The 26,647-nt window shown below is 40.5% G+C and overlaps 4 protein-coding genes across 7 annotated transcripts; 1 reads left to right on the top strand and 3 right to left on the bottom strand.

The window, feature by feature from the left end:
- Positions 1–1,273: 1,273 nt before the first annotated feature.
- LOC135584699 (uncharacterized) lies at positions 1,274–7,503 on the bottom strand. The gene is made up of 16 exons (XM_065176413.1): positions 7,284–7,503; positions 7,172–7,200; positions 6,977–7,088; positions 6,763–6,860; positions 5,991–6,087; positions 5,801–5,890; positions 5,586–5,648; positions 5,386–5,460; positions 5,063–5,128; positions 4,872–4,949; positions 3,919–4,029; positions 3,719–3,796; positions 3,455–3,574; positions 2,928–2,971; positions 2,798–2,855; positions 1,274–1,678 (listed from the first exon to the last, which is right to left on the bottom strand). Exons 1-16 carry the CDS (start codon positions 7,314–7,316, stop codon positions 1,670–1,672), a joined length of 1,161 nt encoding a protein of 386 aa, XP_065032485.1. The 5' UTR covers positions 7,317–7,503; the 3' UTR covers positions 1,274–1,669.
- A 627-nt stretch (positions 7,504–8,130) lies between these two features.
- LOC135672183 (vegetative cell wall protein gp1-like) lies at positions 8,131–9,486 on the top strand. The gene has a single exon (XM_065180641.1). The coding sequence runs from the start codon at positions 8,131–8,133 to the stop codon at positions 9,484–9,486; it is 1,356 nt and encodes a 451-aa protein (XP_065036713.1).
- A 362-nt stretch (positions 9,487–9,848) lies between these two features.
- LOC135584693 (calmodulin-binding protein 60 C-like) lies at positions 9,849–16,321 on the bottom strand. Of its 4 annotated transcripts, none has more exons than XM_065176400.1 (9): positions 16,040–16,321; positions 15,786–15,946; positions 14,855–14,930; positions 13,993–14,051; positions 13,009–13,502; positions 12,767–12,927; positions 12,488–12,691; positions 11,027–11,264; positions 9,849–10,661 (listed from the first exon to the last, which is right to left on the bottom strand). In XM_065176400.1, the coding sequence occupies exons 2-9, from the start codon at positions 15,914–15,916 to the stop codon at positions 10,057–10,059; spliced, it is 1,968 nt and encodes a 655-aa protein (XP_065032472.1). In that variant the 5' UTR covers positions 15,917–15,946; positions 16,040–16,321; the 3' UTR covers positions 9,849–10,056. The 4 variants fall into 4 exon arrangements, with proteins under 4 accessions (XP_065032472.1, XP_065032473.1, XP_065032475.1 ...); XM_065176401.1 differs by having other exon boundaries at positions 15,786–15,982; positions 16,161–16,320; XM_065176403.1 differs by having other exon boundaries at positions 16,161–16,315.
- A 1,570-nt stretch (positions 16,322–17,891) lies between these two features.
- On the bottom strand, positions 17,892–25,210 carry LOC135660610 (calmodulin-binding protein 60 C-like). Its single transcript, XM_065176399.1, has 9 exons — positions 24,992–25,210; positions 24,798–24,898; positions 23,746–23,821; positions 22,992–23,050; positions 20,581–21,074; positions 20,339–20,499; positions 20,051–20,257; positions 18,729–18,948; positions 17,892–18,503 (listed from the first exon to the last, which is right to left on the bottom strand). Exons 2-9 carry the CDS (start codon positions 24,890–24,892, stop codon positions 18,091–18,093), a joined length of 1,725 nt encoding a protein of 574 aa, XP_065032471.1. The 5' UTR covers positions 24,893–24,898; positions 24,992–25,210; the 3' UTR covers positions 17,892–18,090.
- Between the last annotated feature and the right edge of the window lie 1,437 nt (positions 25,211–26,647).

Here is a 26,647-nt window from a genome sequence, read left to right as displayed (position 1 = left end):
GGTAGTGTAAGGCCGCAATGGAGAACGGCAGCAGCAGCCACAGGCGACACAACCCGTCTCCTGCACTCGTCTCCACTGGCTGCTCGAGGTTCAAGTCTTACCTCTCCCTCTGCCGACCACCCCCCGCCCATCGCCAGCCGCCATCGCTTGACGCGCACCCCCAACCGCCTGCGCGCGAGCCGTCCCTCTGTGGCGACGGGGAAACCGCAGCTCAAGCCTACTGGAGGAGAGCGCGGCGGCTGGAGCAGGAGCTGCGGAAGCTCGACATGTGGCTGAGCACGGAGAAACGGCTAACGGTGTGCCTGAAGAACTCCCCCGCGGTGAAGGCAGAGAACGGTCGCGCGGAGATGGCGAGGTTGGCGGACGGCAGCTACCTGCATGAAATCAGGAGAATAGGCCGGCCGTGGGGGAGCTTGGTCATGCAAGTTTCGACGCCATTGATCGAGGAGAACGCTACGACCGCAGCGGAGGTGATCCAATTCCTCCTTCTATAGCGTTCGTGGAATACATCTAATGAGTTGCAGATCGAGCAGGTTGTGTGTGGGATGGCGTCCTTGCGAAGAGGGGATCTGTGGAAGTGCCTGCATGAGTCGATGTCATTGAGCAACTTAAGCGGGCATCAACAGGGTCAGATCAAGGGTAAGAAGGTTATAATGGGAAGCGAGGACCATTTCGTGGAGGCGGTGCTGCTGGATTCGATGGAGAACATGGAAGGGTTGGCCTTGGAGGGGCTTCGCATCCAGATGGGCACAAGCGGCGGAAGAGCCGGCGAGGTGGCGGAGAAGAAGGGGAAGGCAGCGACGAGGAAGGACGGGATGGTTCTGGTGATGATGATTCAGATGAGAGATCCGGAGGAGAACTACGAGGCCGTCGGCGAGCCCATGATCGGATTCATCGAGGCGGCGGCGGTGGGGAGTCGAAGGTTCGATGTCCAAGGCGTGCAAGTCGCAGGGATGAAGCCGTCGATGCGAGCAGGGTGTGACGGCAGAGGCTTCATATGGAGTGCTTCGTTGAGAGGTTGCGAGCGGTCGTCGAGCGGTTGCTGCCTGCAGTATGTGAGACATCCGAATAGATTTTTAGCATGACGAAGACGATATATCGTTGCTTGTCTTTTTTTCCTTGACATTTTGATTCATTTCACGAGTGAATTCCTTATTCGGTACGTAACTTTCAACACTCCATTACTTAGCAGTACTGCATTACATATACAATCAAGATTTGCTATGAGAAATGCGAACAGAAAGGAACCTAATAAGAAGCATTGGAAAGCCAGTACCATCAAGCAAGAATAAATCTTCCGAACATTTCATCAAATTTCGTGGAGAGAACAATTCCAAACAGTTGAAATAATGGTTCTGTACTTCTGTAGTTTCCAAGCATACAGAAATGAGCCAAAATATTTAATTATAGCTTCAAATCGAGTGCCACTACAGTAAACAAGACTGCTTTAGACTTACCAAGCAGCAATAGACTGAGCTACATTGGTGGATTCAGTGGGGTATTTTGAATCCTCATGATTTGTCGATTTAGGGTATCACAGAGTATCGATACCACACAATATTTGTTTAATGTTTTAGGCCATCCCAGCTGCTTGGAGATAACTGGAAGATCTAGGTAAAGGTAAGATTAGCTTTTCACCGCCATCAGCTTACCTTGGTTTCTTGAGCATTTACACCTCCTAGGATGACAATAACAGCATGATTAGTGCTTTATATTATGGTAACCATCAAAATTAAAGGAAAAAAAAAGAATTTAATGAAGAAACATAATTGCCACTCATGAAAAAGGATGAATTTAATAGTTTGTAATTTTGTATAAAGTTCCCGGAATGCATATGCCCATGTAGTTGAATGGTGATAAGTGCGTTAATTCACAGATGCCAGAATTCGTAGTGGTTTCTTCTGCGACGATATTATCGAACAGTCATTGCTATACACAGCTTTGGAATCCACAGAGCAAAATTCAAGATGCAAAAAGCTTTGCCACCATCAAAAATAGGTTAGGAGATCTGTCATGGGCAACGACATTGAACAAACAGTCACTATATACGCACATCTTGATGCATATCCAAGTAGCGCTGTCAACATTCTGTGTTTAAACTCTAGCATTCTTGTCGACGTATAAAATATAGATGGCCTGATTCGATATATAGATGTTCCAACAAGGATCTTGGCATTAGGTGCTTCCCATAAATAACTCAAGGTCGTGCTAATTCAAATCAATGGTTTGATGACCTATAGAATCCAAATAACATGAACAAAAAGAAATTTATACACCAAGCCTCCAGCTAGCTGGATCTTCTATTTCCTTGTTACATAAGCAAAGTGATCTTTAACTTAATTTGTTCTTTTAAAAACACACAAGAATTGAGCCAACAAAAATAATAGTTTAGCTTAACTAGTATTTACATGATATTTTGGTCTGTTGTCTAAAATAGACAATTCATCACAGTACAATATAGTCAGTATTCACTCCAGAAATATGTTTTCTAGAATTAATTTCAACAATTCACTGTTAGATACGAACTACACCAATCTCATGCATAACTTATGAGTTAAGAACGATCCATATTGTTTATTGTTAACATTGTTTTAATTGATGAAAGCCAAGTAAAGAAATAAAGACAAAAGTCAGAATTAAATTTTTAAGCGAAAGAGAACTGAAATCAAATATGTGAAAAGCAAGTTAGATTTAAATATAAATATATGCACAACAAGTAAAAACACATCAACAAAAGGCATCAACAAGAAAACATGAGCAATAGAAATATAAATCTAAATATACTAATTCTGTGCACCTCGGCAGATTTTGAAAGGATCACCTCCCTCTCAGCATCAAACTGGCTGCTCAATCTCCTAAAGAGAAAGAAACATAAATATGAAAGCAGCCATAGATAAATGTGACAAAAATGAGTTATTGGGAATTACCTTGGCTTGTCATTTTTTGCAAAATGCTTTGACATTATTGAAGCCTGCATTAAAATACAAATGGAGGTCACCATACTCCTAGCTACAACAAACTTCAATAATATTAGGCAAATTTAAATAAATTGTAGATTTAGATAATAAAACATTCTACTTTGAAAAACCATAAAGCCGTGTATCCCTTATTACAGCATATGGAACCTACAAGCTCTAAAGGTCAAACGCAAATTCCTTTTGGGCATGTTGTTGACTGATGTTAGCCCAATGATTGTCAGTCAGTATGTCAAGCAAACAACTAATTCATGTTATTTTAAAAGCAACAGGATACTTTCAAAGCATAAGCTTTTCTGCAGTTGAGAAGCAGATAAAACAAAAGCATATAAGATTACAGTACAAGTCTTCTTTCCTACATAATACTTTAGGCATAATGTAGGGTCAAATCATTCCATGAAACTCGGTAAAACTAAAGATTTACTGATCTACAATTAGCAATCAAGACATCTGTATGACGCTTGAAAGTATATTTTAACCTGCTCTTGAATAATGCTTCTAGCTTCAACAAGTTGAGCTTCAAGCTCGAGTTCCCTTTCAGTTGCTTCACAGGTCACCTCAGCTCCTTTTTGTGCATCCTGCAACTGTGACATCCTTGCCTGTAACAAGAAAAAAGAGATAGAGTAAATAAAAAAATAAAAAAAGCTAATGTATCAACTTGAGCATCTAATTGTACAGGAATGAAACAAAGAAAACAAAGGGAACAGACAACATGTGCCATGGTGAGATCCAGTGAACCATACCTTTATTGAAGCCATCTTAGTCCGCAAACTCTCTTCTATCTTATCTCTGGCCATGTGAAAAGGTAGATCAAAGACATCCTGCCAAAAAACATAGAATAACAAAGTTACTTAAGAGAAAACCTACTTTTCTCCCTCGGTTCCTTCCTCCACCAACTGTAACAATATTGCAATTTAAGAAAGAAAGACATTTATCACCCTACCATTCTGCCGCCTAATGGGGATTGAGGAGATCCTGCATCCTCTTTTTCATTTACAGCAGAAGTTTGTTGTGGTAGACCATTTGGAGCATTCAGAAAGTCACGCATATCCATCTAAAGAAAAGTTCAAATAATCTCATGGATTTTTGTCTCAGTTCTGTCAAATAGGGATCAGAAAGAATAGTACATTTCTATGATGATTTTGGAATTATGGTTCAAATACCACTATGACACTTCAAAATACAAGGAAAACCGACTTAAAAGATAATTTATTTGACTAAGATGAATTAGTGTTTAAAAAAAAAAAGAAAACTATCAAAGAAAAACATGGCAACTTGAAATGATCCATTACATCATGCTCATGGATTGTAATCTCAAACCAGCTGGTATGGGCATCTGCAACAGTCTGTGTGGACCAGGTCAGATCACTCTGTACCAGACAAGTTTACATCAGATTGCATATACAAGTCTATAAATGGTTGCTTTAGTAACATTTGATTAACTCTTTAATAGATTTGGACCAGTACAATATTATCTATGTTTCTTGAGGATCAGTCAGGATTCGAGATGATGATCACGGGTTACAAATCTTGACCTTCTCTTGTCAAGAAAAAACCCTAGATCTCCATGGTGCTGAAAGGAAAGAAGAAGGGGAAGACAGCAAAGCCATCCTGTATATGATGTTAGAGGAGTGAAAAAAGAAGAATACATAGCCCTCAGGTAATTTTTTTGCCCTGTTTATTTCTTGGCTTCTCCCTTCATTTTTTCTTCACTGACTTGGACCAGCCGTCATCGGTGCATGCACACACACAGACACACACACCTATACATATATATACACATACATAGTGTGTGTGTGTGTGTGTATACACGCACATACATGGATAGACACAAACTCTAAATGCTTAAGCACTCTCAATCAAACAGACAATAATCTTATTGTTAGAATTTTTAACCTGCATAGAACGTAACAAAGCCCGCAGATCAGAATTCTCTGCCATCAGCTCTTTCTTCTTCACCTCATATGCATCAACCTATAGGTGGTAATCAGAGTGTTAAAATATGAACAGCATGAAACACAAACAATTCTTTACAAAAACAACATATTTATGTACATGTGTAAATCAGTGTTTGAGGTTTTCCTTACTATCATCTTATAGAAGTCACTGTCAGCCTTCTTACCATTCCATGTCCCACGCTGACGCCCTTCTTTCTGTAACAATGATATTAAGTTCCTTTACATGGGGCAGGTTACATAAGGTGGCACTGTTTCAAATGATCTGAAACAGCACAATGGTACCAAAGGAAAAGTGAACTATACATTGTGGATACTGGATCAAGAAAGGTTTGACATTAAATCATCTGGCTGGGAGCTAACAATGAATTTTTAGAAAAGATTGGGTATCTTATGCCAACAGAGCAGGGTGAATACTGACATCACATATCACATATCTTTAAACTATTATATACCTGCAATAGATTCATAATTTCCATTCCTGACCGAGACTCCTTCTTTTTCTCCATCAACACTTGGTTTAGTCTCTCCTACAAAAAAACAAAGCAGCAGTCCAAGGCTGAGAAGATGCATTTGGACATATCAATGTGATTAATAATACACTTACAGAAAAAGAGAAAAAAGGAAAATAAATCAGTACAATGATAATCATTACCTGCAGTTTTATGTATTCCTTTTCCTTCTTTTTCATTTCATGTATTTGTTGTGTGCGCACTTGCTTATGAAAGAAAAGGGAGTGATAGATGTCATGGTTGTCCAGCACAAGTGAAAAGAAGACAAAATTAAACATCGTAAATATTAAGATAAAAACATCATTCCCTGAACTAGATGAAAAAGAATACACAAAACATTGTCCAAAGGTAATAACACCTGATTTCCAATGACCATCTTTTGGAACTCATCTCGTTCCTGCTGCAACTTTTCAATCTGAGCTTTCAAATTTGCTGTGTTTTTAGCCTCCTAATAATGGGAAATGACAGATCATTGATAAGACAATGGTTAAAAGAATTGGGAGCTCAATCACATTTGAAAGGTGATATTTAAAAAAAAATTCACAAACCGTTCTTGTCAAAGTGGCTAACTCTCGATCTTTTGCAGTTAATTGTGCCTCAAGCCTTTCAACTTTTGCCTCAAATCTCGAAATATCAGATTGCAATCTGCAGCACAGAATAATAAATTATGGAACCTTAGGAATAGCTCATAAAATATTTTGGAACAACTAAATAAACAGTCTTTTGAGAAAAGAACAGAGAGCTACCTCACAGTAATTTCTTGGAGCAATGAGTAAATTACCGTATCATGGTAAGATCAAAGCAAACAAAGAAGACCATATAAGAATGCAAACACTTGGCAGAAAATGTTAATTCTTGTGGACATTCAATAGAACAGAATGTGTCAAAAGAAAGAATACTAAACCCAGCATGAGACTGAAACTGAGATTGGAGAGCAACAAAAGTGAACAGCATTACAGCTATACAGCGGCATCTTGACAATTACATTCAACTAAGAAAGAAATAATCAAAGATAAAAGTTATCATCCATTGGACAAATCAAGTAAAATTCAAGCACCCAAGGCCACACATACTTGACACCATGCAGGATTCCTTTTAGTCTTTTCAAATTCTACGTTCATAGATAGAAATCTTAATTTGAACTAACAGTGAAATTGGTACCTAAATGCCAAACCGCACACATTCCAGTTTGTAGTAGCTCATAAAATGGTAAAAATACAAACAGAAACAAGAACCGTTCTTTGTGAACGCATCGCTAAGTATTAAAAGGAACACTTCACTGCGAAATCAAATAAAAACAAGAAAAGAAAACAAATTCACCTTTGCCTTTGATCGTTGGAGGCATCCCTAAACTCGATGTCCCGCTGTCTTTGTTGAAGCAGAGAATAAATACAGTTGCAGGTCCTCGCGATCGAGACCTGGCACCGACATTTCCTTCAAATCATATAAATCGAGCAAATAGACTAACGACGTATAAACAAAAATCGGAAATCATGCAAGTAGGTGAAGAAAGTCGAGTGGAATGAAACCGCACGGGATCTGTGGCAAAGAGATCGAGGGAAGCCGGGAATCCAAACGTCACCAGCGTCTGATTGAGGTACTTGGAACAATGCTCCAGGTTCCCAGCATCCGCGAAGGCGTACTCCCTGCAAGACGGAATCATAACCCTAAGTGAAGCTATCAAGAGAGCAAATGGGCTCCGGCCGCTCCAGGGGGGCGATCGCCTCACCGGATCCCGAATGGGGGCGTTGCAGATGCCTGCATTGGGGGAAATATTAATCATAAATGCCATTAGAAGAAGAAAGCGAAGGAGGAGAAAGGGGATCTCGCATGGATTTTACCCCGATATCGAACTCGGAGTGAGTCCCCGACATGGTGGAACTCGGGAGCTGCTTCTTCTCGTCGGGAGGAGGGCGAGGCGGAGGGATTTGGACTCCGATCTCGTCGCCGCTGTCCCCAAATTTCAAATTGGGTTGAGAGTCGAAAGCGACGGGGGACGAATGTTAAACAAGGCACGACGCTAACGTGCGCCGCAGGCCGTGCATTGCGCTCGAGAGGAAACGAGATCGGTCCCGAAACGGGGAGATGTGGAGCCGCAGAGGACCCGAGCGGGCGCCGGAGCGAAGTCGGGTTTCGGATCTCCTCATCCCTCGTTGATTTCTTGGGGTTAGCAATTCAATCTCAGATCCGGATCCGGATCCATGTGCGGATCCGTTTCTCGGAGTCCGCGGTGGCCCCTTCGCCGGAGTAACGAAACAGGGTGGTTTTAACAGTTTCTGTAGACTGTTTCACGCTGCGTTGAGATTGGTGCTTCTGGTTGATGCGGAGGAATTGCATTCTCGTTGAGATGGGTGCTTTCCACGTCAATTTCCACTAACGTAAAAATAATAATAACGAGAATTGTCTTTTATGTTATGATTTAATATTGAACAATAAAAAGAAATATGATCCAGAAGAAAAAGTCAAACTTCTTCCTTCGATCCGTAATGAAATCACGCACTCGACACTCTCCCTTCTTCTTCTCCCATCCTCCAATCTAAACCGTTCCCTCCCTTTTTGGTTGGGACACAGCCACCCAAAAATAGGCCGGAAACGGTTCAACCTTTCTCAACCCTCGTCGTGTCTATATCTATCAGCCCGCGTGCTCTTCCACGCTCTCCGACACTGCGCACTGTGTATGACCCGACCATGGCCATGGCTTCCACAGCGTCCGTATTCTTCCTACTACTGCACTTCCTCCTCCTCGTCCCATTCGCCATCGCCTTCGACGTCACGCGTCTCCTCGCGCAGTTTTCAGACTTCTCAACCTTCAACGATCTCCTCATCCGGACTCAGCTGTCCGCCGACATCAGCACCCGGAAAAGCGTCACCATCCTCGCCGTCCAGAACGGCGCCTTGTCCTCCGAGTCCGGCCAACCCGACGAGGTCATCAAGAAGATCATCGCACTCCATGTGGTCCTCGACTACTTAGACAGTGAGAAGCTCCACCAGCTCTCGTCCCACACCGCCATCCTCACGACGATGTTGCAGGCCTCCGGACGAGCCTCCGGCCTCAGCGGGTTCCTCAACGTCACCGACTTGAAGAACGGGCAGGTCGCGTTCGGCTCCGCGGTGCCGGGCTCGCCCCTGAGCTCCTACTTCGTGAGGGTCATCTTGACGCACCCTTATGACATCTCCGTGGTCCAGATCAGCGGCCTCATCGTTCCTCCCGGGATCAGAGATGGGAGCTCAAACAACAGCAGCGCACCTACGCGGCCGCCCGCTGCGGCCCCGAGGAAGGCGCCGCCTGCTCCATCGACGTGGCCGTCGAAAGCGCCGCCCCCTGGTGCCTCCCCGTCGCACGCGCCAAAGCAGGCGCCGCAAGCTGCAGCCCCGTCGAACGCACCGAAGTTGGCGCCGCATGTTGCAGTCCCGCCGTCGAACGTTCTGCCAATCCCAATCCCCCGCCGCCGCGCGCCGTCGCAATCTCCGATACCGTCGGCGGGGCCGAAGGTTGCACCTAGGCGGCCACCCACTCTGGCACCGAGGACGGGGCCTGCTCCGGCAAGTTGGCCGTCAATGGTGTTGCCCCCTGGTGCGTCTCCGTCGAATCCATCAAGGTCGAAGGCGCCTACTCCAGCGAGGTGGCCTTCAATGTTGTTGCCCCCTGGTGCGTCTCCATCGAATCCACCAAGGTCGAAGCCGCCTGCTCCAGCGAGGTGGCCGTCAATGGTGTTGCCCCCTGGTGCGTCTCCATCGAATCCACCAAGGTCGAAGGCGCCTACTGCGGCACCGTCGAACATGGCGCCGGCTTCCTCGGACGGCGCGCCCGGTGGTCCCATGCCGAGTTCACCGGCCTCTGACGCGCCTGCAGTGTCTCCGCCTGCTCCAGTTGGCGGAGGCACACCACCGGCGGGATCTCCATCGGATGCTGGTGGTGTCGCCGGGCCGGATGCTGGGAGCGGAGAAAGTCCGGCATCCCATGGCATGGCCGTGGTGCCCAGCGTTGCTGTTGCCATGGGCGCCGTCCTCTTGGCTGTCCTTTCAACGATTCGTAGAAGCTAATAGGAAGGACTTCTCTTGCATGTCTTGTTCTTGGATTCGACCGGCCATGCATTGGCCCGATGGTCAACCTCCAAACACAGTCTGTGTGGAAGACACTTTGTTTGTTTGATGCAAATGACGAGACATAGATTACCTGCAGGTAGAATAATAATAGATTGGATTTTCACTTCCAAACCGAAGGTTATACAGTCTCTGATTCTTTTCTCTTCTGAGAAGATTAAAATACTCTAAAAAATAAACAGAAAATAACTGTGATCAAGAACATTTCAATCATTGTGGATCAACAACGATCCAATTATTTCCGATTTTGGGAAAGAATTCGTGCATTGAACAGGAAACATCAATGTAGTAGTCAGGAGATAGAAACTTAGAAGGTCAAGAATCATAATATACATGAGTTGTCACATGGCAACATAGTCAGTTTCAACAAGCAAATCAAATACCAAACTTAAACAATCTGAATCATCCTATATATATATATTTATATATAGTTGACATGCAGGACCAACTAACAAGCAAACAAGTTCACAACATGTAGCCCTTGCCGACGATGACAACAAAGGACTTGAGCTAGTCTTCGAGCTCGACAAGCTGCGCAGCTCTTCTCTCGGCGGCCTTCTTACGGACAAAGATTCCCCACCTCATAGCTGCCTTGATTTTCAGCCACCCAACAACAGCTTTACCAGATGTACGGCTCCGGTCGTCTTCGAAGTTGAAGGCAGGACATGGTGAGGGCATGTACGATGGGAAGGCATATCCATCATCATGAAGGCCAGTGGGTGCTCCCCCCATGGTGAAGACGCGAAGCAGATGCTGCATGTCATCGTGCTCGAGCAATTCATGGCTTCGCAAGCGAATCTCGTCCTCCGAGAAGAAGTCATCTATGCTGCGGCTATCCCGTTGGCGGGACCAGTCGTCGTAGGTGCTCAGGTCTGGTTGCTGTACAGTGTGGCCCAATGACTGCAATTCCATGCTTGCCTGCTGTGGTGGGGCTGGTGCCAGACTAGTGCCATCAGTTCTTGTGAATTGGGTCTGGTGTGTGGAGCCAACTAACTGATTCTGTGGAGTAGATGAAGTGCTTTCAGTGGAAATATGGGCATCAGAATCCACATGTTGAGTGAGGTTAGGGTATCTAGCAGACTGCGTTCCGCTATATCCGGCAGATATGGTTCCTCCTGAATAACAGAAAGCCACAGTTAGACTCCAAGTAAATTCTCTGAAGTTGTCTACAGCTCCAACTAGAAAACAAAAGCCATTATGACGATACTTGTGCTATGGACCGAATTGTCTACTTGTTGCCCAACTAAATTGTTTTGTTTTCAGACATTCATCAAAAGTAGGGAATAAGAAGGCAACTCCAGAAAGTCACAACTTCATCATATCATATAAATAGAATCTTTCTCAAGTATCTTGAAGTAGGTTTAGGGTTCCCAATTAGCAAACTATCCTGTTCAAGCCTCGTCCTACTTAATTGCTTAAGTAAACAATGTATTGCATAACAAGACTAATAAATACTTCAATGATATCAAAGGTTCCTCACCTCCTGTAGTATTTCCCATTTCAGCTGAATGTTCTGTTGAAGAGGCTGAAGCTTGTGAGTGCATTTGAGAGACTTGCTGATCATATGAAGATGGATAATTTGATGAAGCCAACAGAGATTCCTTTTGCTCAGCAGGTGCTTTCTTGTTTTTTGTAAAGTTCAAGAGGGCCCTACCATCATATTCTATCACTAGCATCCAGTTATCATATGCCTTCTTGACCAATGCATCTGCAAAGACCTACAATGGATAAAGGAAACATGTTCATCATCAAAGTTTCAATTGAATTACTGGGTAACCAGGTCAGATGTGCATATAGAAGAAGAAAGACCTCCAGGACAGAAGTAGCTAAGTACATATATTTCATCAAACAGATGAAACTACACTTCTCTCATTATTCAACCATGAAATCTGAGTCGACAGAAAAATCCCTTCTTTTTATGCATCAAGTTTGTAATTTTCCTAAACTAAAAGTAGACAAGGTTTCATTCAAGGAATCAAATATCAAATACTGACCTCTGCTCGATCCAGGATGGTATGTTGGGATGACACATTATACTACATTATCTAAAAGTTTGTTTCAGGTGTTGGTCTTGTTAGCATTCTTCAAAACAATACAGCTATTCTTCAAAACAATACAGCTATTGCATACTAATTCCAGTTGCTGATAATTGAGCCAACAAACTAGGTGAATGGCTAAGGACTTAAACTACTTGCTTTAGATTGGAAGGTGAAGAGACCATAAGCTGTACAGAGAAGATGTTATGGGCAATGATTTATTTCAACCTATAATCATAAATTACCCTGCCTAACAATAATTCATCATCTTTTACACAATAAATATCCAGTGAAGCAATTACAGGATCTATTCTGTTAACGGCAACACAGAGCACCATGAGATCCCAGGATGTTAAACAAAGCAGGAGCTACTGGAACAGTGGATATGACATGGAAGGCTGTCTATTGGTTGTCTATCAAGAATTTATATACCAGTCTGATATTGGTTCCAGTAGCATATGGAAGAAGTATGGTACCACCATATCAGATCATTTACCAACTTATATTGCTCATATCATTGAATAAATATTCAACCATGAGTACTCAATTGGATTAGTAAATACCAACCACAAACATACCATTTTTGCTGGTATTTAAATCCTTAGTTCCTATCAATGAAAGAACTGAGCAACCAAGTTCAAAGCAGTGGCATTGTGTGAAAAATCAATACAATAAGACCTTTAATGATAAAAAAATATTAGATGGAATAATACAAGACAGATAATCCATAAGAACCCAAATATTTTTAGCTTAACAGCCTGATTTTGCTTCATTCCTACAAGAAAATCTCATATAACATAGTTTTGTCAAGATCAGTAGCTTAACTTCCACTGGTGACAACTGTAATCAATAACTGGAACACCACATATTGAAATAGCAAGAAAGAGTGTGTGAATACTACTCACCTTCTGACTGTCATTCAGGCCTTCTGCTGAATAGAATTGCCCACTAGCAATTAGGCCACAGAATTCATAGATGTTGTTAAAGATAGCACCAACATTTCTTGTTTCATCTGAGTAGTATATATAATACTTTCCACTTAAGACACAAGTTTTCGCATGCTCCACAAGGCTCTCCCACATCTTATTGGACATACCACTTCCAAGGATCTATAATTGCATTATACGCATGAAAAACAGTACAAAATAAAGAATTTACCAGGAAAACCATACATCAACACATACATTACGCAATTTTTGGGGATCTCTAACAACAAGCCTGAGGAATTCTTCAACTGTGTAAATTCCACACTTGTTCAACCTCTTGTGAAATGAACCATCCTTCCCAATCTTTTCCAATCTCCAAACCTCATCCTTTAAAGCAGGTGGATAGTGCTTCTTGTATACTAAAATGATATGAAAGAGAAAAACTCGAGAATTAGTAAGGAAAATAATAATAATAACAATGGCAGTAGGGTCAGACTTACATTCTCCTCTGTGATCCTTAACTGTGAATGCTTCTGTCTTGGCTTCCCGTATACGAACACCCTCGCAGTAGCCCGAGGCAATTTTCAGGCCAAGCCTAAATTTTCTACTTCGAATCCAACTAGAATTGTCAGTAAAAGTAAGCTCTCCAAGGGTACCAACTCCATCTTTCAACGAAACCTGCAGGTCGCCTGTCAAAAGTGGTCTTTTTCCTTCACGCTCTTTGACTACATGGCTCTCAAATTCTTCTTCAGTCCAATTTTCATCATCTTCATTATTAAAATCACCTTCAAGAACCAACACATCCAGTTTGGCGGATGCCTCAGGTCCTGAGCTTACAACATGGCCAGAGTTTGCATCAAAAAGAACAACATGAATTGCAGCTCCCTGTTCCCCTTCTACTCTTCCACCTGTGAAAAGAGGAAGGGACAGCCTTGTCCGGAAATGTAGTTGTAGATTTCTTCCATCAGGCCCTTCAATCCGTTTGGGTGAACTCCTGCAAATGTAACAGGTAGAAAGATTTATCCCCAAAATATGAAATATTCTTCTTTCATCTTCAGGTATTATATGCTGTTAGCTACAGTAGTCTTAACTCTCCAGTGGCATTCATTTAAGACCTTTTTCACCTACATTTTCTGGATTCTAGTAGCTTCCAAACTAGAAAGTTTGGTTAAATTAATTGATGGTCAGATTTGATCTCAGATCATATCACAACCACTCAAGTGGAAATAATAATCTTTTAGATCATATTTCTTGTTGCAGATTCATAAAAACTAATTTCACAGAACAAAAGTTGCAGGCATATGACAATTTCTAGGAAACTTCTATACCAAAACTAAATGGAAGTACAGAAAAAGTGAAGAAAGTTTATCCGTGTAATATGAACATTGGTTTCCTACGCTTAGAAAAAAGAGTTCGATGATAACTAGTTGCAATTTGCAAAGGTTCCATTTCGTAGTGTAGTAGATGGTCTAACAATTTTATACCTTCCACCAATCCTTGCAGGACCAAGCCTTGCCAAAGCTCGCTCCACTTCCTCACTGACCTATTTAAGCATAAGATAACATCCGATTAGCAGACAAACAAGCAAAGCAATGTACTTACAGAAATGAGTAAAGATGCAGCATTGTACTTATTAACAGGAAGTGACAGAGTCACAGAAGAACCATGTCCCTTTAAGTGCAGCTGATTAGACATTATCACCATATGTAAGAAAACCAATAGACACTAAGAAAAAATGAAGCCATCAATTTCACATTTTTCCTGCCATTTACTTGTGGGAACTAAATTCACAATTTACTTGGAAACCAAACTGATTGCAAGGAGTAAAAGCTAGAGAACACCGCAAAACAACACGAAGACATCTAAGGTTGATAAAGAAACAACAAATCAAGCAAGAAAGATAGTGGCAATAGCAAACAAGAGTAGACCTCTCTGGCACAGGACTGAAATAGCCTTTGAATCGATCCAGAATAACATCCCAGTGAAGCAGCATAAACCGCAAAAGGGTCTAAAAATGAAAGAATAGCATGTTCAATTTAATACAATGTCATGAACTAGAACTACTTCCCAGATGAAGTTAAAAAAAATTAAAGTCCACAAAAGGATATTACTGCTAATGTCTATCAGGTAGGTGTTAAGAAACCTCATCTGGAAATTCAGGTGGGATACTAACATCACCTATCTGATGGATATATGATATGCAAACTTCATTACTGTAATGTCCCAGTATCCATGATCCAGAAAGCTCTTGTAATGATGAAAATAGTAGTTCAAATTGCCAAATGTAAACGACACAGGTATGGATACTTTCAAGAAATCTGTCATGAAACAGGATATTTGTCTTACAACTCTACGAAGGATGGGCTCCAATGATGAACAGATTTTCTGCAGGCTATCCACTTTCAAGGCTTCAACAATCACACTGCAAAGTGCAAAGAAAATAAAACTCTGAATACAACATGAAATACATAAGAAGATAAACAGGCTTTTTTTGTTTCAACTTTGTCCTTAAACAATAGTATGCTCAAATCATAGATATCAAACAATAAGCCAGAAAATAATTTAGAAATAATGTTTGCATAGGACATATTTATGCAGTGACACATCTCAAAGGCTAGAACTAGGTTTTTTAAATCTATTTTTCAGCCACTTGCTCCTGCTGTCAGAATCGAAGCTATTCTGATAAGAATAACAGCAAACAATAACACGAGTTTTTCTCTTGATTTCAGGTAGAATATAAATATAAGAAGTGATACAAAACAATAGGATAGCAAAATGTTAAGATCTATACAACATCCAGATACCTAATTCATTGAGGTAGTTAATTTCCTTCTGGATATTACTCCTCAAGTTGATATTTGTGGATAGTAGATAAATGAATTTAATTGTGTGCCTAATTAACTTCCAAATGTCACTCCATAAGCCTTTGAGAATAAATGGGTGCCTTGGAAACCCCAGATTCACTGGTGTTTCTAGATAAAATTTCCCAACGGCTGCAGCATACCACAATTTTTTTTCTGCTGCTGCTTTGCAAAATTCCATTCATGCAGATTAAACTCTATAAGACTTTTCTACTATTTTTTAATGACCCGACAAGTCACTTCGAATTAGACAGAAATCAAAGGAACCAGGTAAAGCTATGATTCAACCATCATATGGCAAGCAAAATAAAAGATATCGCAAAAAAATTTCCCCAGGGGAAAAAGGGCTAAACCATCTTCCGGATAAACAAACTCCAAGTCGGTTTCCTTTTGGTTCGAGGTTCTAAGATCTTCACCTCGCAAGAGCCGGGACCTTAGGCCGCTTGGGCTCGGGTTGCAGCTCGTCCCCGTCGCCGGTATCCATCCCCCGCTTCTCCCCCGGCATCGCACTCGTCCCCTGCCGTTCATACCTCCCGGGCCGCTGCATTCCGCGATCCAAACCCTAGATCCCTGAGATCTGAAGCAAACCCCCCAAACCAAAACCGGATCTTTCCTGAACAAGGTAAAAAAGGAGACATCGGGAACTAAAAAAAGCTACGATCTTTGGTACCCGAAGCGGAAGAATCCGTATCTTTCCGGCCAGAAACGGTCCGAAATATCCCAAAAGACAAACAGTCGCCGAGAATCTACGGAGACTCCAAAAAAACGAGGAAAGGCGAGCTACTGCGAACCTTCCCGCTTTCTTCGTGACGAAATCGCGATACCGCCCGCCAGGGAGATCGGAATCAACGGAAGCCACAGAGAGGAGGCGGATTTTGAGCGCCGCAATGGGGCGGCTCCAAGTCCAATTGTTGCGAGTAGAGTCTTGGTTCGTGTTCGCTTAGCTTTAATGTGTGTGTCTCCTCTCTCTCTCTCTTCGCGACGGGTAAATATATATTATATTGGATAAACAAGGGAATTCCCGTCGTCGATACGCTGTTTGCTGGATCGCGCTCGGCAGCCCATCCGGGCGTCAGTAGGTAGAAAAGCCGAGGCCCGGCTGAAGCGCGTGGCGGTTCTTCACTGTTCATAATCTCTTTTCTCCTCGCGAATACCCGCTTTGTCACCTGCTCACTTATTGCGGGATTCGTGGCATCTTCGTGGGTCCCGCATCTCATCGCTGGGGAGTAGCTAAGTTGGAAAAGTGAGCGTTGAAAAGGCGTCACGTTGCCTCCGTGGGCCCCACCGGTGCGTTCGAGGCGGGTATCCTACGGGTAAAGAAGCGGGTCGAGTTGGCGAAGTGCTCGTTGCGCCATCACCACATCCGTCAACGTTCAAACCCACGGATCGTAATCCTGTTCTTCTGCGAATACCCGACTTCCTTACCAGCTCACTTATCGCGCGCTTCGTGGCATCTTCGTGGGTCCCACATCCATCGCTGGGAAGGCAGGTAGGTGGGAAGAGTGACGTCGAGAAGAGATCGCGTTGCCTCAGTGGTCCCCACCCCAGCCTCGGAGGCAGGTATCCGGCGGGTACAGAAACGAAGTACTGTTTGCGCCATCCCCTAAACCGACGGTTCGTGATCGAACACTATCGATCAACGCGTCATGTGCGAGCCGTTCGTTTGTTTGCAGGAGGCGCACGGCAATTAAAGCTTTCTTTTTGTCGAGCGTGTGTGTATTTTAGGGTATTAATAATTAGAAGTTGTTCTAACATAGGAAGCTATTTGAGCATAAATTATATAGCATTATATATAAAGCTCAAGATCGTGACCCGCTTGCACTGCGATGGCGAAGAAATAGAAATAGATTAGTAGCATATTGCAGAAGAAATATATTAACAGGAGTGTCAGAGAAGCATGTGGATTTGCACGTGGACTCTGCGATCGTATTGTTATTATTATTCTCTCTGCACGCATTTTGATGGAGGGCTGTGGCTCATTCACTCACCCATCACCAACTCCAAATAACACTCTTCTTTCTATAAGAGAGTATTTAATTGATTCGGTCGGTGTGTTTCTCTTCATTGCTGTCTTGTGTTCTCATGCTACTTTCAATCGATTCTTTTCAGAGGTCGTATTCGAAGCATTGTATTCATATCGGCAAACTGGCCAATGTTTTTGGAAGAAGAGTTGAAGAGACTCGTAAAAATTTGAATACTTTTCTGATATAGATTTAATAAGTTAATAGATCAATTGTCCCGTACGATCATATATATATATATATATATATATATATATATATATATAGAGAGAGAGAGAGAGAGAGAGAGAGAGAGAGAGAGAGAGAGAGAGAAGAAACACTTCATCTTCCATTAATCGCTCATTTTTGCAGCGATGTTGATATAATAGTAATATTGCTTCCTTCTGCCTCTTTCAAGAACAGCAGTCCCAGCCTTGATAGCTCTTACAGCAGCAAACAGTCAAAACACCTGTTCATAAGATCCCATATCATGCCACCTTGGATCGTACTGCTGAAAACCTATTTAAAAGAACTCAAACAACACAAGATTCTCATTATTTGAACTGGTCCCATGACAACTTTAAGCATCTTGGTTGATGACCTAACTGATGTTTATCCTGGAACTGAGAAGCTAATTCATGATCATGCATGTATCCGAATAATATAACTTGGAAGCAGTACCAAATGACCAGTTTCACAATTATGATACACATTAATTGTGCTACTGTTCTAGCTCAACAAGCTTAGCTTTTCTCCTGTCAGCAGCCTTCTTGCGGATGAAAAGTGCCCATCTTATAGCTGCAGCGATCTTAGTGATCTTAAGCCACCCAACAGCTCTACCGGATGTGCTGTTCTGATAATGGTCCAAGTTGAATTCAGGCGACCACAAAGGCGTGCACGATGAGAAGTCAAATCCACCATGGAGGCTTGTGGAAGCTCCACCCGTGCAGATATCATCAAGTGAATGAAATATGTCCTCGAACAATGGCTGGCTTATCGAGCGAATAAAATCTGGGAAGTCATCTGTAGAGTGGGCATCCGGTTGAGGCCAGTCATGGTTGATGCTTGTATCTGGACGTTGTTCAGTCTGGTTGAATGGCTGAAGACCAGTGTTGTCTTCTGTGGAAACACCTTCTGAACGACGAGGAAAATAAAGTCATAGTCAAGTCTGTAAAGTTGCACACTTCATTTGAAGTCCCCGAAAGGCAGGGAAGAAGTTGAGAGATACATAAAAGGCCAAAAAGGGAAATGTTCTGCAGTATTTTGATACTTAAGTTCAAGGTCAACCAATATGGCAGTAAGCAATTATACTATGAATATTTTAGTCATCTGGTACTTAAGTGACGTTGAAAGGCTCACCTGCTACTGCATCTCTGATAACTGGACACTGCTCTGGATTAGGAATCTGAGAGACTTGCAGATCATATGAAGAAGAACAATCTGCTGAAGGCAACAGAGGTTCTTTTTGTGAAGCAGAAGCCGTCTCACTTTCTGTAACCTTTAGAAGGTCTTTACCATCATATATGATAACAGCTGCCCAATTGTCATATGCCTTCTTGACCAACTTATCTGCCAAATCCTGAAATGGATAAAGGACATATGCCATCATTCTCTCAGCTTATATTGATAATTTAATTAAATTTTGATGTACTTCTTGTGAAAAAAAAAAAAAAAAACCAGCAGAACAGGAGGAGCTAATTTATGGTATTTACCTCCATCTAAGAAGGGTATGGTAGCTCATCATTTATTTTTAGGGATGTAAAAAACATTGTTTAGATAAGTCAAAGCTGTCAAACCTCCCTCTAATGGCAAACATCAAGTTTTTATATTTCATTAGTTCCATTTGGCATTTGCTTGGAATGGCCAATTTACATTCATTACCATGAACCATGGAGGATTTACATGTTTATATTTTGCATCTCCAATGAGATTTCAGCAATACTGCTTCTTAACATCTATTTCCACTTGTTTAATAAGAGATTATTAATGTATTAGACAGTGGTCTAAGGACTTGTAGGATCTACCTAAGAGGAAAATGAAACAACCATAAACAACCAGGAGAAAATGTGCAAGCAGAAGATGGCAGTTATATTTCAGCCTATATCAGCTTAAACTAGTCTGCTGAACACTCGCTATCCTCTACAGAATAAATATGTAGCGAACCACAACGCCACCATTAAAATATACTTGTTCCTTCAAGGTTTGGGGTGGTTCAGTGCATGAGGCCCCTGCCAAATAGGAGGGTCAATGTATGCAGCCAGTTAAACTCATTTCTCTAAGGCTTAATTAATTTAATGATACATGATCTAGTTTGGCAATATTACTTACAATCCAAGGTTTAAATAAACTACTTCAAGAAGTGTAACTCATATGACGTAGAAGACCTAGGATAATTTATTGGTAGATTGGGGAGTTGTGCAAACAAGTTTAAAGCAGTAGCATTTCTGTAACAACCAAAATAGTATCCCTATGAAACAAATTTTTAGCAAACTATTACAAATAGTACATATGATGAAAACGGATAGTCATAGAAACTGATTTTTCTTCAATCTCACATGAAAATGTCATATACCAGGACACAGATTATTTGAGATTAACATCAGTAGCTGTCATGAACAGTAATTGAAATACCACAAGCAATGATATATAACAGCAAGATAAGATGTGCAGATATACTTCACCTTCTGATGACCATCGATAAGGCATTCTGTTGATTTGAACTGCCCCCCATCAATTAGGCCACAAAACACATATCTATCATTGAAAACAGCACCAACATTTCTTGTCTCATCCAAATAGCATACATGATATTTTCCACCTAAAACAGAAGTGTTTGCATGCTCCACAAGTTTTCTCCACATCTTATCTGACATACTGCTTCCAAGCATCTAGAATCACATGACGAATGCATTAGACAAAAAGACAAAATAAAAAAGAAAGTACTGAAGAAACCATATGTCAAAACTTACATCACGCAGTCCTTGTGCATCTCTAGCAACAAACTTTAGGAAATCTTCAACAGTTTGAATTCCACTTGTATTCAACTTATTGTGAAATGAACCATCCTTAGCAATGTTTTCCAATCTCCAAATTTCATCTCCTAAAGCAGGAGGATGGTGTTTCTTGTGTACTATAAAAATGTTTGAGGAATAAAAAATATATGTATCCAAATGAAAAGGAAATCAACAAAGACAAAGGGTGGCAGGCGTACATTGACCTCTGCGTTCCTTAACCATGAATGCTTCTGTCTTTGCTTCGCGTACACGAGTACCCTTGCAGCAGCCTGCGGCAATCTTCAAGGCAAGCCTGAATGTTCTACTCCGGATCCAACAAGAATTATCAGTAAAGTTAAGCTTTCCGAGGGTACCCACACCTTCTTTCAGAGAAACCTGCAAGTCCCCTGTCAGAAGTGGTCTCTTTCCTTTGCGTTCTTTGACTATATGCCTCTTAAAGTCATCTTCTGTCCAACTATCATTATCTTCAAAGTTAAAATCACCATCAAGAACTAAAACATCTAATTTTGCAGATGCCTCAGGTCCTGAGTTCACAACACAGCCAGTGTTTGCATCAACCAAAACTATATGAATAATTGCTCCATCCTCCCCTTCTATTTCTCCTCCAGTAATAATAGGAAGGGATAGCCTAGTGGTGAAATGGAGCTGCAGATTTCTTCCATCAGGCCCTTCAATTTGTTTGGGCAAACACCTACATTTTTCATTTGTAATATATAATTCTGGAACATTATAGAGAATATTCCGCTAGCCGAGAACATGATTTTTCTACCCTAGTAACAGACACTGCAAGTGACCTATTAATTTCATCTAAAATATGACATACTACCAATCATAGTTTCCATTAATAAAGACCAAGGTGAGGAATGAGCAACACATTGCACAAAACTCTCTCATAAGAAAAGCTCATACAATGATAAACTTAGTTTAAGCTAGTATTGATAATAAGATTCTAGTGATAAGACTCTGAAATCGGCTTGAGAAAATATGATTCCAAATATTACAGAAGTTATAAGTGCATTGGCATTTTTACAGCAGTATTTGCAGATGATGCTACCGTTGTCAAATAATGACTGATCAATTAAAAAGGAAATGCTTTCAGAAGTATACAATTAGGTAGTTCAGAACATAATAGAAGCCCTCAGGTGCCAATCTTGGAGTACTATAGTAGTTTGACATGGATGAGTGCTCCCTAGTTATCACCAATCACATATTTCTCAACTCAAGGGGTAGCAAGCTTAATGACAATGTTAGAATAAACATAGCTCGGATGTACATTTAATTTAGTTAGCAGCTCATTACTGATTCTAGAAGTAATACTGATGCCATAATTGATAATCATGAAGACTTGATATCACTTGCCACTAAATATTTGTTTGATTGCTTCGATGATTGACTAAAGCTGTTGAAAGTTGAAACATATTTTTCTACTTTAAATTGGAGATCAAATTACTTTGAAGAATAATGTAAGACAATGGTAAATTCAGACATGAATCTGACCGAGTATGTAGCAAATACACTCAGACATGCTGCCTCGAATGCCCAGAAGCAGCTAGAATCTGTGTCTTTGAGATGGTTCTAGGTAAGTGAAGCAGCATAACCATATTGGTGTTTTAGATGGTGTGTGTGTGTGTGTATACCTAAGCTAGCCAATACTTTTGAATAATTCTTGATTATTTTTATTTTAATCTATTATGTATTTATTATTAATCATCATTTAGCATACAGTCCCTTAAGACATCAGCCAACTTGAATTGTTGTGACTTTTCTCTAGGATCATCAACTCATATAGTTATTGAATTTGTAGGAAATTGCACCTCAGAATTAGAAAGCCAGGTTAAAAAAGAAAAATAGATACTCTAAACAAAAGTGCACTTCACTTATTTAGGAAATACTTATATCCAATTTTGGTTTACAATTTTCATGATAAATCTTGCTAAGGATCCACCTTCATTTATATGAAAAAGGGCAAACCAAGAAAACAACTCCAAAGGTACAACTTCAGATAAACAAGCTAATTAAAGTCGTAAAATCTCTCATTTGTGGATTTGCTAAGCTCTAGTAGATGGTACCAAACAATGAACAACTGATAAACTTCAGCCACCAAACTTTTGCTTGAGTGGATAAATGTCCCTTCCAAAAGTAAACATCATAATGAAATTATCCCACATATTCTTTAGTTTAACATTCTAAATTCCACTTCCTCTCAATATCACAAATAGATTGTGGCATTAATAATTTTAGTGGCAGACAAGTGTATCATGTGGTCTATAAGTCATGTCCCACTTAGAATGAGTGTTTCTTCTATATTTTCAAAATCCAATAGCTTTTGAACAACAATTTTTTTGTTGAATCATTTGAAAGCATGGTTTAAGCTTAAAAAAATTACAAGTACAACCCAATGCAACTTCTCACAATGTCCAACCATAAGTCTCTGTTTTGAATTTATTAAACCTAGTTCAAAGTAGGCAGACACGCCATTTATAATATAACCTCTATTTAAAACATTTAGTAGAAGGGAAAAGATTGTATTTATGTAAAACTATGGTCAGTTATCTACACCAACTAATAGCAAAGGTTCCATTAGATCAATATAGTATGGCGTCTGTACCTTTCCCCATTCCTAACAGCACCCAACTTTGCTAGAGCTCGCTCCACTTCTTCGCTGACCTATTAAAACATGATAAGACAGAATCAGATTCGTGGTTAAAGAAGAAATGAATCATATTACCGATAAAAATTTAGGTCACTTAAAAGAGGCAGTGACAAAAGATATGTGTCCCCTTTCTTACAGTTAATTTGTGTTTCCTACAATACTCAAGATTAAATAACAGATAAATTATCAGACACAAGGCAATAAGGTACACATTTCTCTTTGAAAAGTGTTGCACAAATAGATATTTTGCTTTCTTGGAGGCAAGCTTTTTATTAACATCAATTGTAATTAAATATTTAACTTAACTAAATATTTAATTGATTCCATTAAATACAAACGAGCAAGAAAAAATGAATCACATAAGTTATCTAATGCTAACAACAGAAATACCAAAACCAGTTAGCAGTAAATAGGAAGATGGAATGCTTGCTTTAAGTTTAGAAAAGAATATTATCACTATAACTATATGGCATAAACCTCATTGGTAAGTTCCAAAAGGAAACTAGTAGGAGTTTAAAATATAGTAATAATATGAGGGAAACAAAGAATGCCAATAAAATGCCAATTTCACCAAGAATATTTCCCAGTAACTACGGTGCAGGAAAAGCCCTTGTGGTGATAAATTTGCTAACTTAGATCACCAATTATAGAATACTTCACATTAAATATGGTTTCAAGAAATCTGACATGAAATAAGCATATGTCATACAACTATACGAATGATGGGCTCCAGTGATGAACAAATTCTCTGCAGACCATCCATTTGCAAGGCTTCGATGATTACTCTGCAAAGTGCACAAAACTTTGAACACAACATGTAATCAAAAAGAAAAAAAAAACAAGCATCTGTCGGTCAATTAACTTATATAGCTGAATAATCCAAAGAGATAGACAGACTGGCTATTAATATTTGTGAACAACATAAATATGCTTTGATATATGTTCAAAGGGTAACAATGGATTTTAAAAGTGAATAAAAATTCATATGAAGATTCTAAAAGTTTAATGACAAGAAAAAACGTTCTGAAATAGCTGAATAATCAAAAGAGATAGATAGATCAGCTATTAATATTTGTGAACAACATATAAATGCTTTGATATACGTTCAAAGGGTAAAAATGGATTAAAATTTTCCAAGCATTTTTTTTGTTTGTTTAAAGATCTATTCTCCATAGACTATAGAGAAAGCCAAGCTGTCTTTTCTTTGTATTATTGAACGACGGGCTCTCTCGTCTTAAAGCAGGAAAACCAACTTCATCTAATTACACAATTAATCAATGTTCAGCCCCTTGCTGATGAGTTCGAGACCCTGGAATAGTAACATGTCCAATCTCTGACACAAATTGATGGAACTAGTTTGGCATGATTGACATTTAAGGGTAAAAAACTTCAACTGGTCACATCAAATTTTCTCTCTTCCAAAAAGAATGAGAATGCGAAGGATGCACGAGCAAGAAAAGAGTAGCTCGCAGCAGCAAGGAAGAGACTCTGATCTTCTCAGCTAGAAGATACCAACTTCAAAGAATTTTTTGGATGTCCTTCCTCTAGCTCGCAGCTAAAGGATCGCTCAGAACATTCAACCTGAATCACATAGAATTCCCTACCAAATGCAACATTTTAGTGGTCCAAGAACTTGCAGATCTTTTGGGAAGTAAGAAATCATCCTCAAACTATCACAAAACATGCCAAGAATCACAACGTTTCCCTGAAGAAACAGAAAAAAAAAAAATAGCACTTTTTTCATGTTTCCGATAATTTTACCTCGCAAGTGCGGGGACCTTAAGCCGCTTGTTCTCCGGGTGCAAATCGTCCTTCTCGCTGGTATCCGAACCCAATCCCCGTTTATCCCTCGTCATCTATCCCTGCCAAATCAGAACTATTACAAGCCTTTGGCTCTTCCTTATGGGGAGAGAGAGACGAGAGCCGAGAGGAGAGTGGGATAGAATGGAACGGACGGCGAGTGAGAGAAAAGGGCGAAGGGGGTTGACGTTGACCGATTTATCATTTGGATGCGACGATTCCAGCCCGCCCTTGACGACTTCCTGGAATCCTGAACGTGTTAAAAGCATGAGAGCCTCAGCGTCGATTGCAACACCAAGAGTTGACTGGATCGAGTTACTGGGTCTCCGTCGTCTTTGTCTCGGTGAGCACACAGGCCAGGCAGAGAAGACAACGTCTACGTGTCTCATCATGACAACATCTACCCAACTCGTACCTTGCTACGAATGACATTGGCTTCTCATCATGGCGTTGTCTGCGGTCGAACACAAGGTAGGCACGGCTCGAAGAGACGATGGCGACATCGTGGAGGCCGAGCGGGGACAGAGTGGACGCGAACACAAAGGACAGGCTCCACCAACAGCCATCTTCGCCCGTGTTCAACCCGGTCCTGCCCCAAGCAGTCGCCGCTAAAGAAGATAAGCAGGCATGGAAATCACCTGTGTATCGATGTATCAGATTGTTAGCATGGATTACGAAGACCAAAGGGACACAAATTGCCTGTAGAAATCAGATTCCAGTTCTATCTATGATCACCAAGAAACGAACAAAATTGGTTGTCGAATGGAGCACCTGTCATTAAAGATTCATATACGATTTTTATTACTGACGTTTTAATCAACATGGTCATAACCCGAGTATAGAAACATCTTTAATGAATAAATATCATACTTCTAAGATATCTTAAAATAGCTCGAGATAGATTCGAAATGATTTTGAAATGGTCTTCGATCCACGAAGATCAAGGCGAGGAGTGTTTTCCAACTAACACTAAGTTAGCAAAATTAAAGTTTTCAAATGTCAGTTAGAATAATTTTCCTCGAGCAGTTATCTTTTTTCTTGTTTATGATATTTTTTATACTTTTGAATAAAGAAAAAAATTAATAATAAATTTTTTTTTATCAAAGAGAAAAAACTTGTGTTTCTATTTTTATCATAATAAACGAGAAGGAAGTTTATATTCTCTGTTATCATTTCCATTACACGTAGATAGATAAAAAAAATGATGTAGATCTTATGTGATGATCCGTGTCAATTATTAATAAATTTTCTATCATCACTCATAAGATATAAAACATTACAATGATATTTAAATCAATATTTATAATCTACTCCGTAAAGTTTTTAGCAACGACCATGGTATGCAGTACCGAATGGTACCATTCGGTATGGACGGTACGTACCAATCCGACGGCATATTGGTACGCGGTCCGGTATCGTTATAGTGCAACAGTATAACACTGTAGCAGTGCTATAGTGCTATAGTAATGAAAAAAATATATAAAATTATTCGGTACACCAGGATGTATCGTTCGGTACATCGGTACAGTCAACCTCGAAACACCGGTACGATACGATATTGCATGGCGATGCCCTCCCACCATCTTAGGTTGATTGATTTTGAGGTTAATATGTATAAAAATATATTAAATATAATTTAAAATTTTGTGGATACTAATCATAGTTATAATTAAAACATTACTTAATAAGATTTGAAGTATTTAATAAAATAAAATAATTTACGGAAAATACAAAAAAAGATACCATATTAAAAAATCCCTAAATAGGGGACCTTTGTGAGAAATCGCCTCGGCTGCTCATTTAACTATCTC

The sequence above is a fragment of the Musa acuminata genome, chromosome BXJ1-4 (assembly GCF_036884655.1).
Source record: "Musa acuminata AAA Group cultivar baxijiao chromosome BXJ1-4, Cavendish_Baxijiao_AAA, whole genome shotgun sequence".
In the NCBI taxonomy this organism is placed as follows: Eukaryota; Viridiplantae; Streptophyta; class Magnoliopsida; order Zingiberales; family Musaceae; genus Musa; species Musa acuminata.
This window is presented reverse-complemented; position numbering and strand designations above follow the sequence as displayed.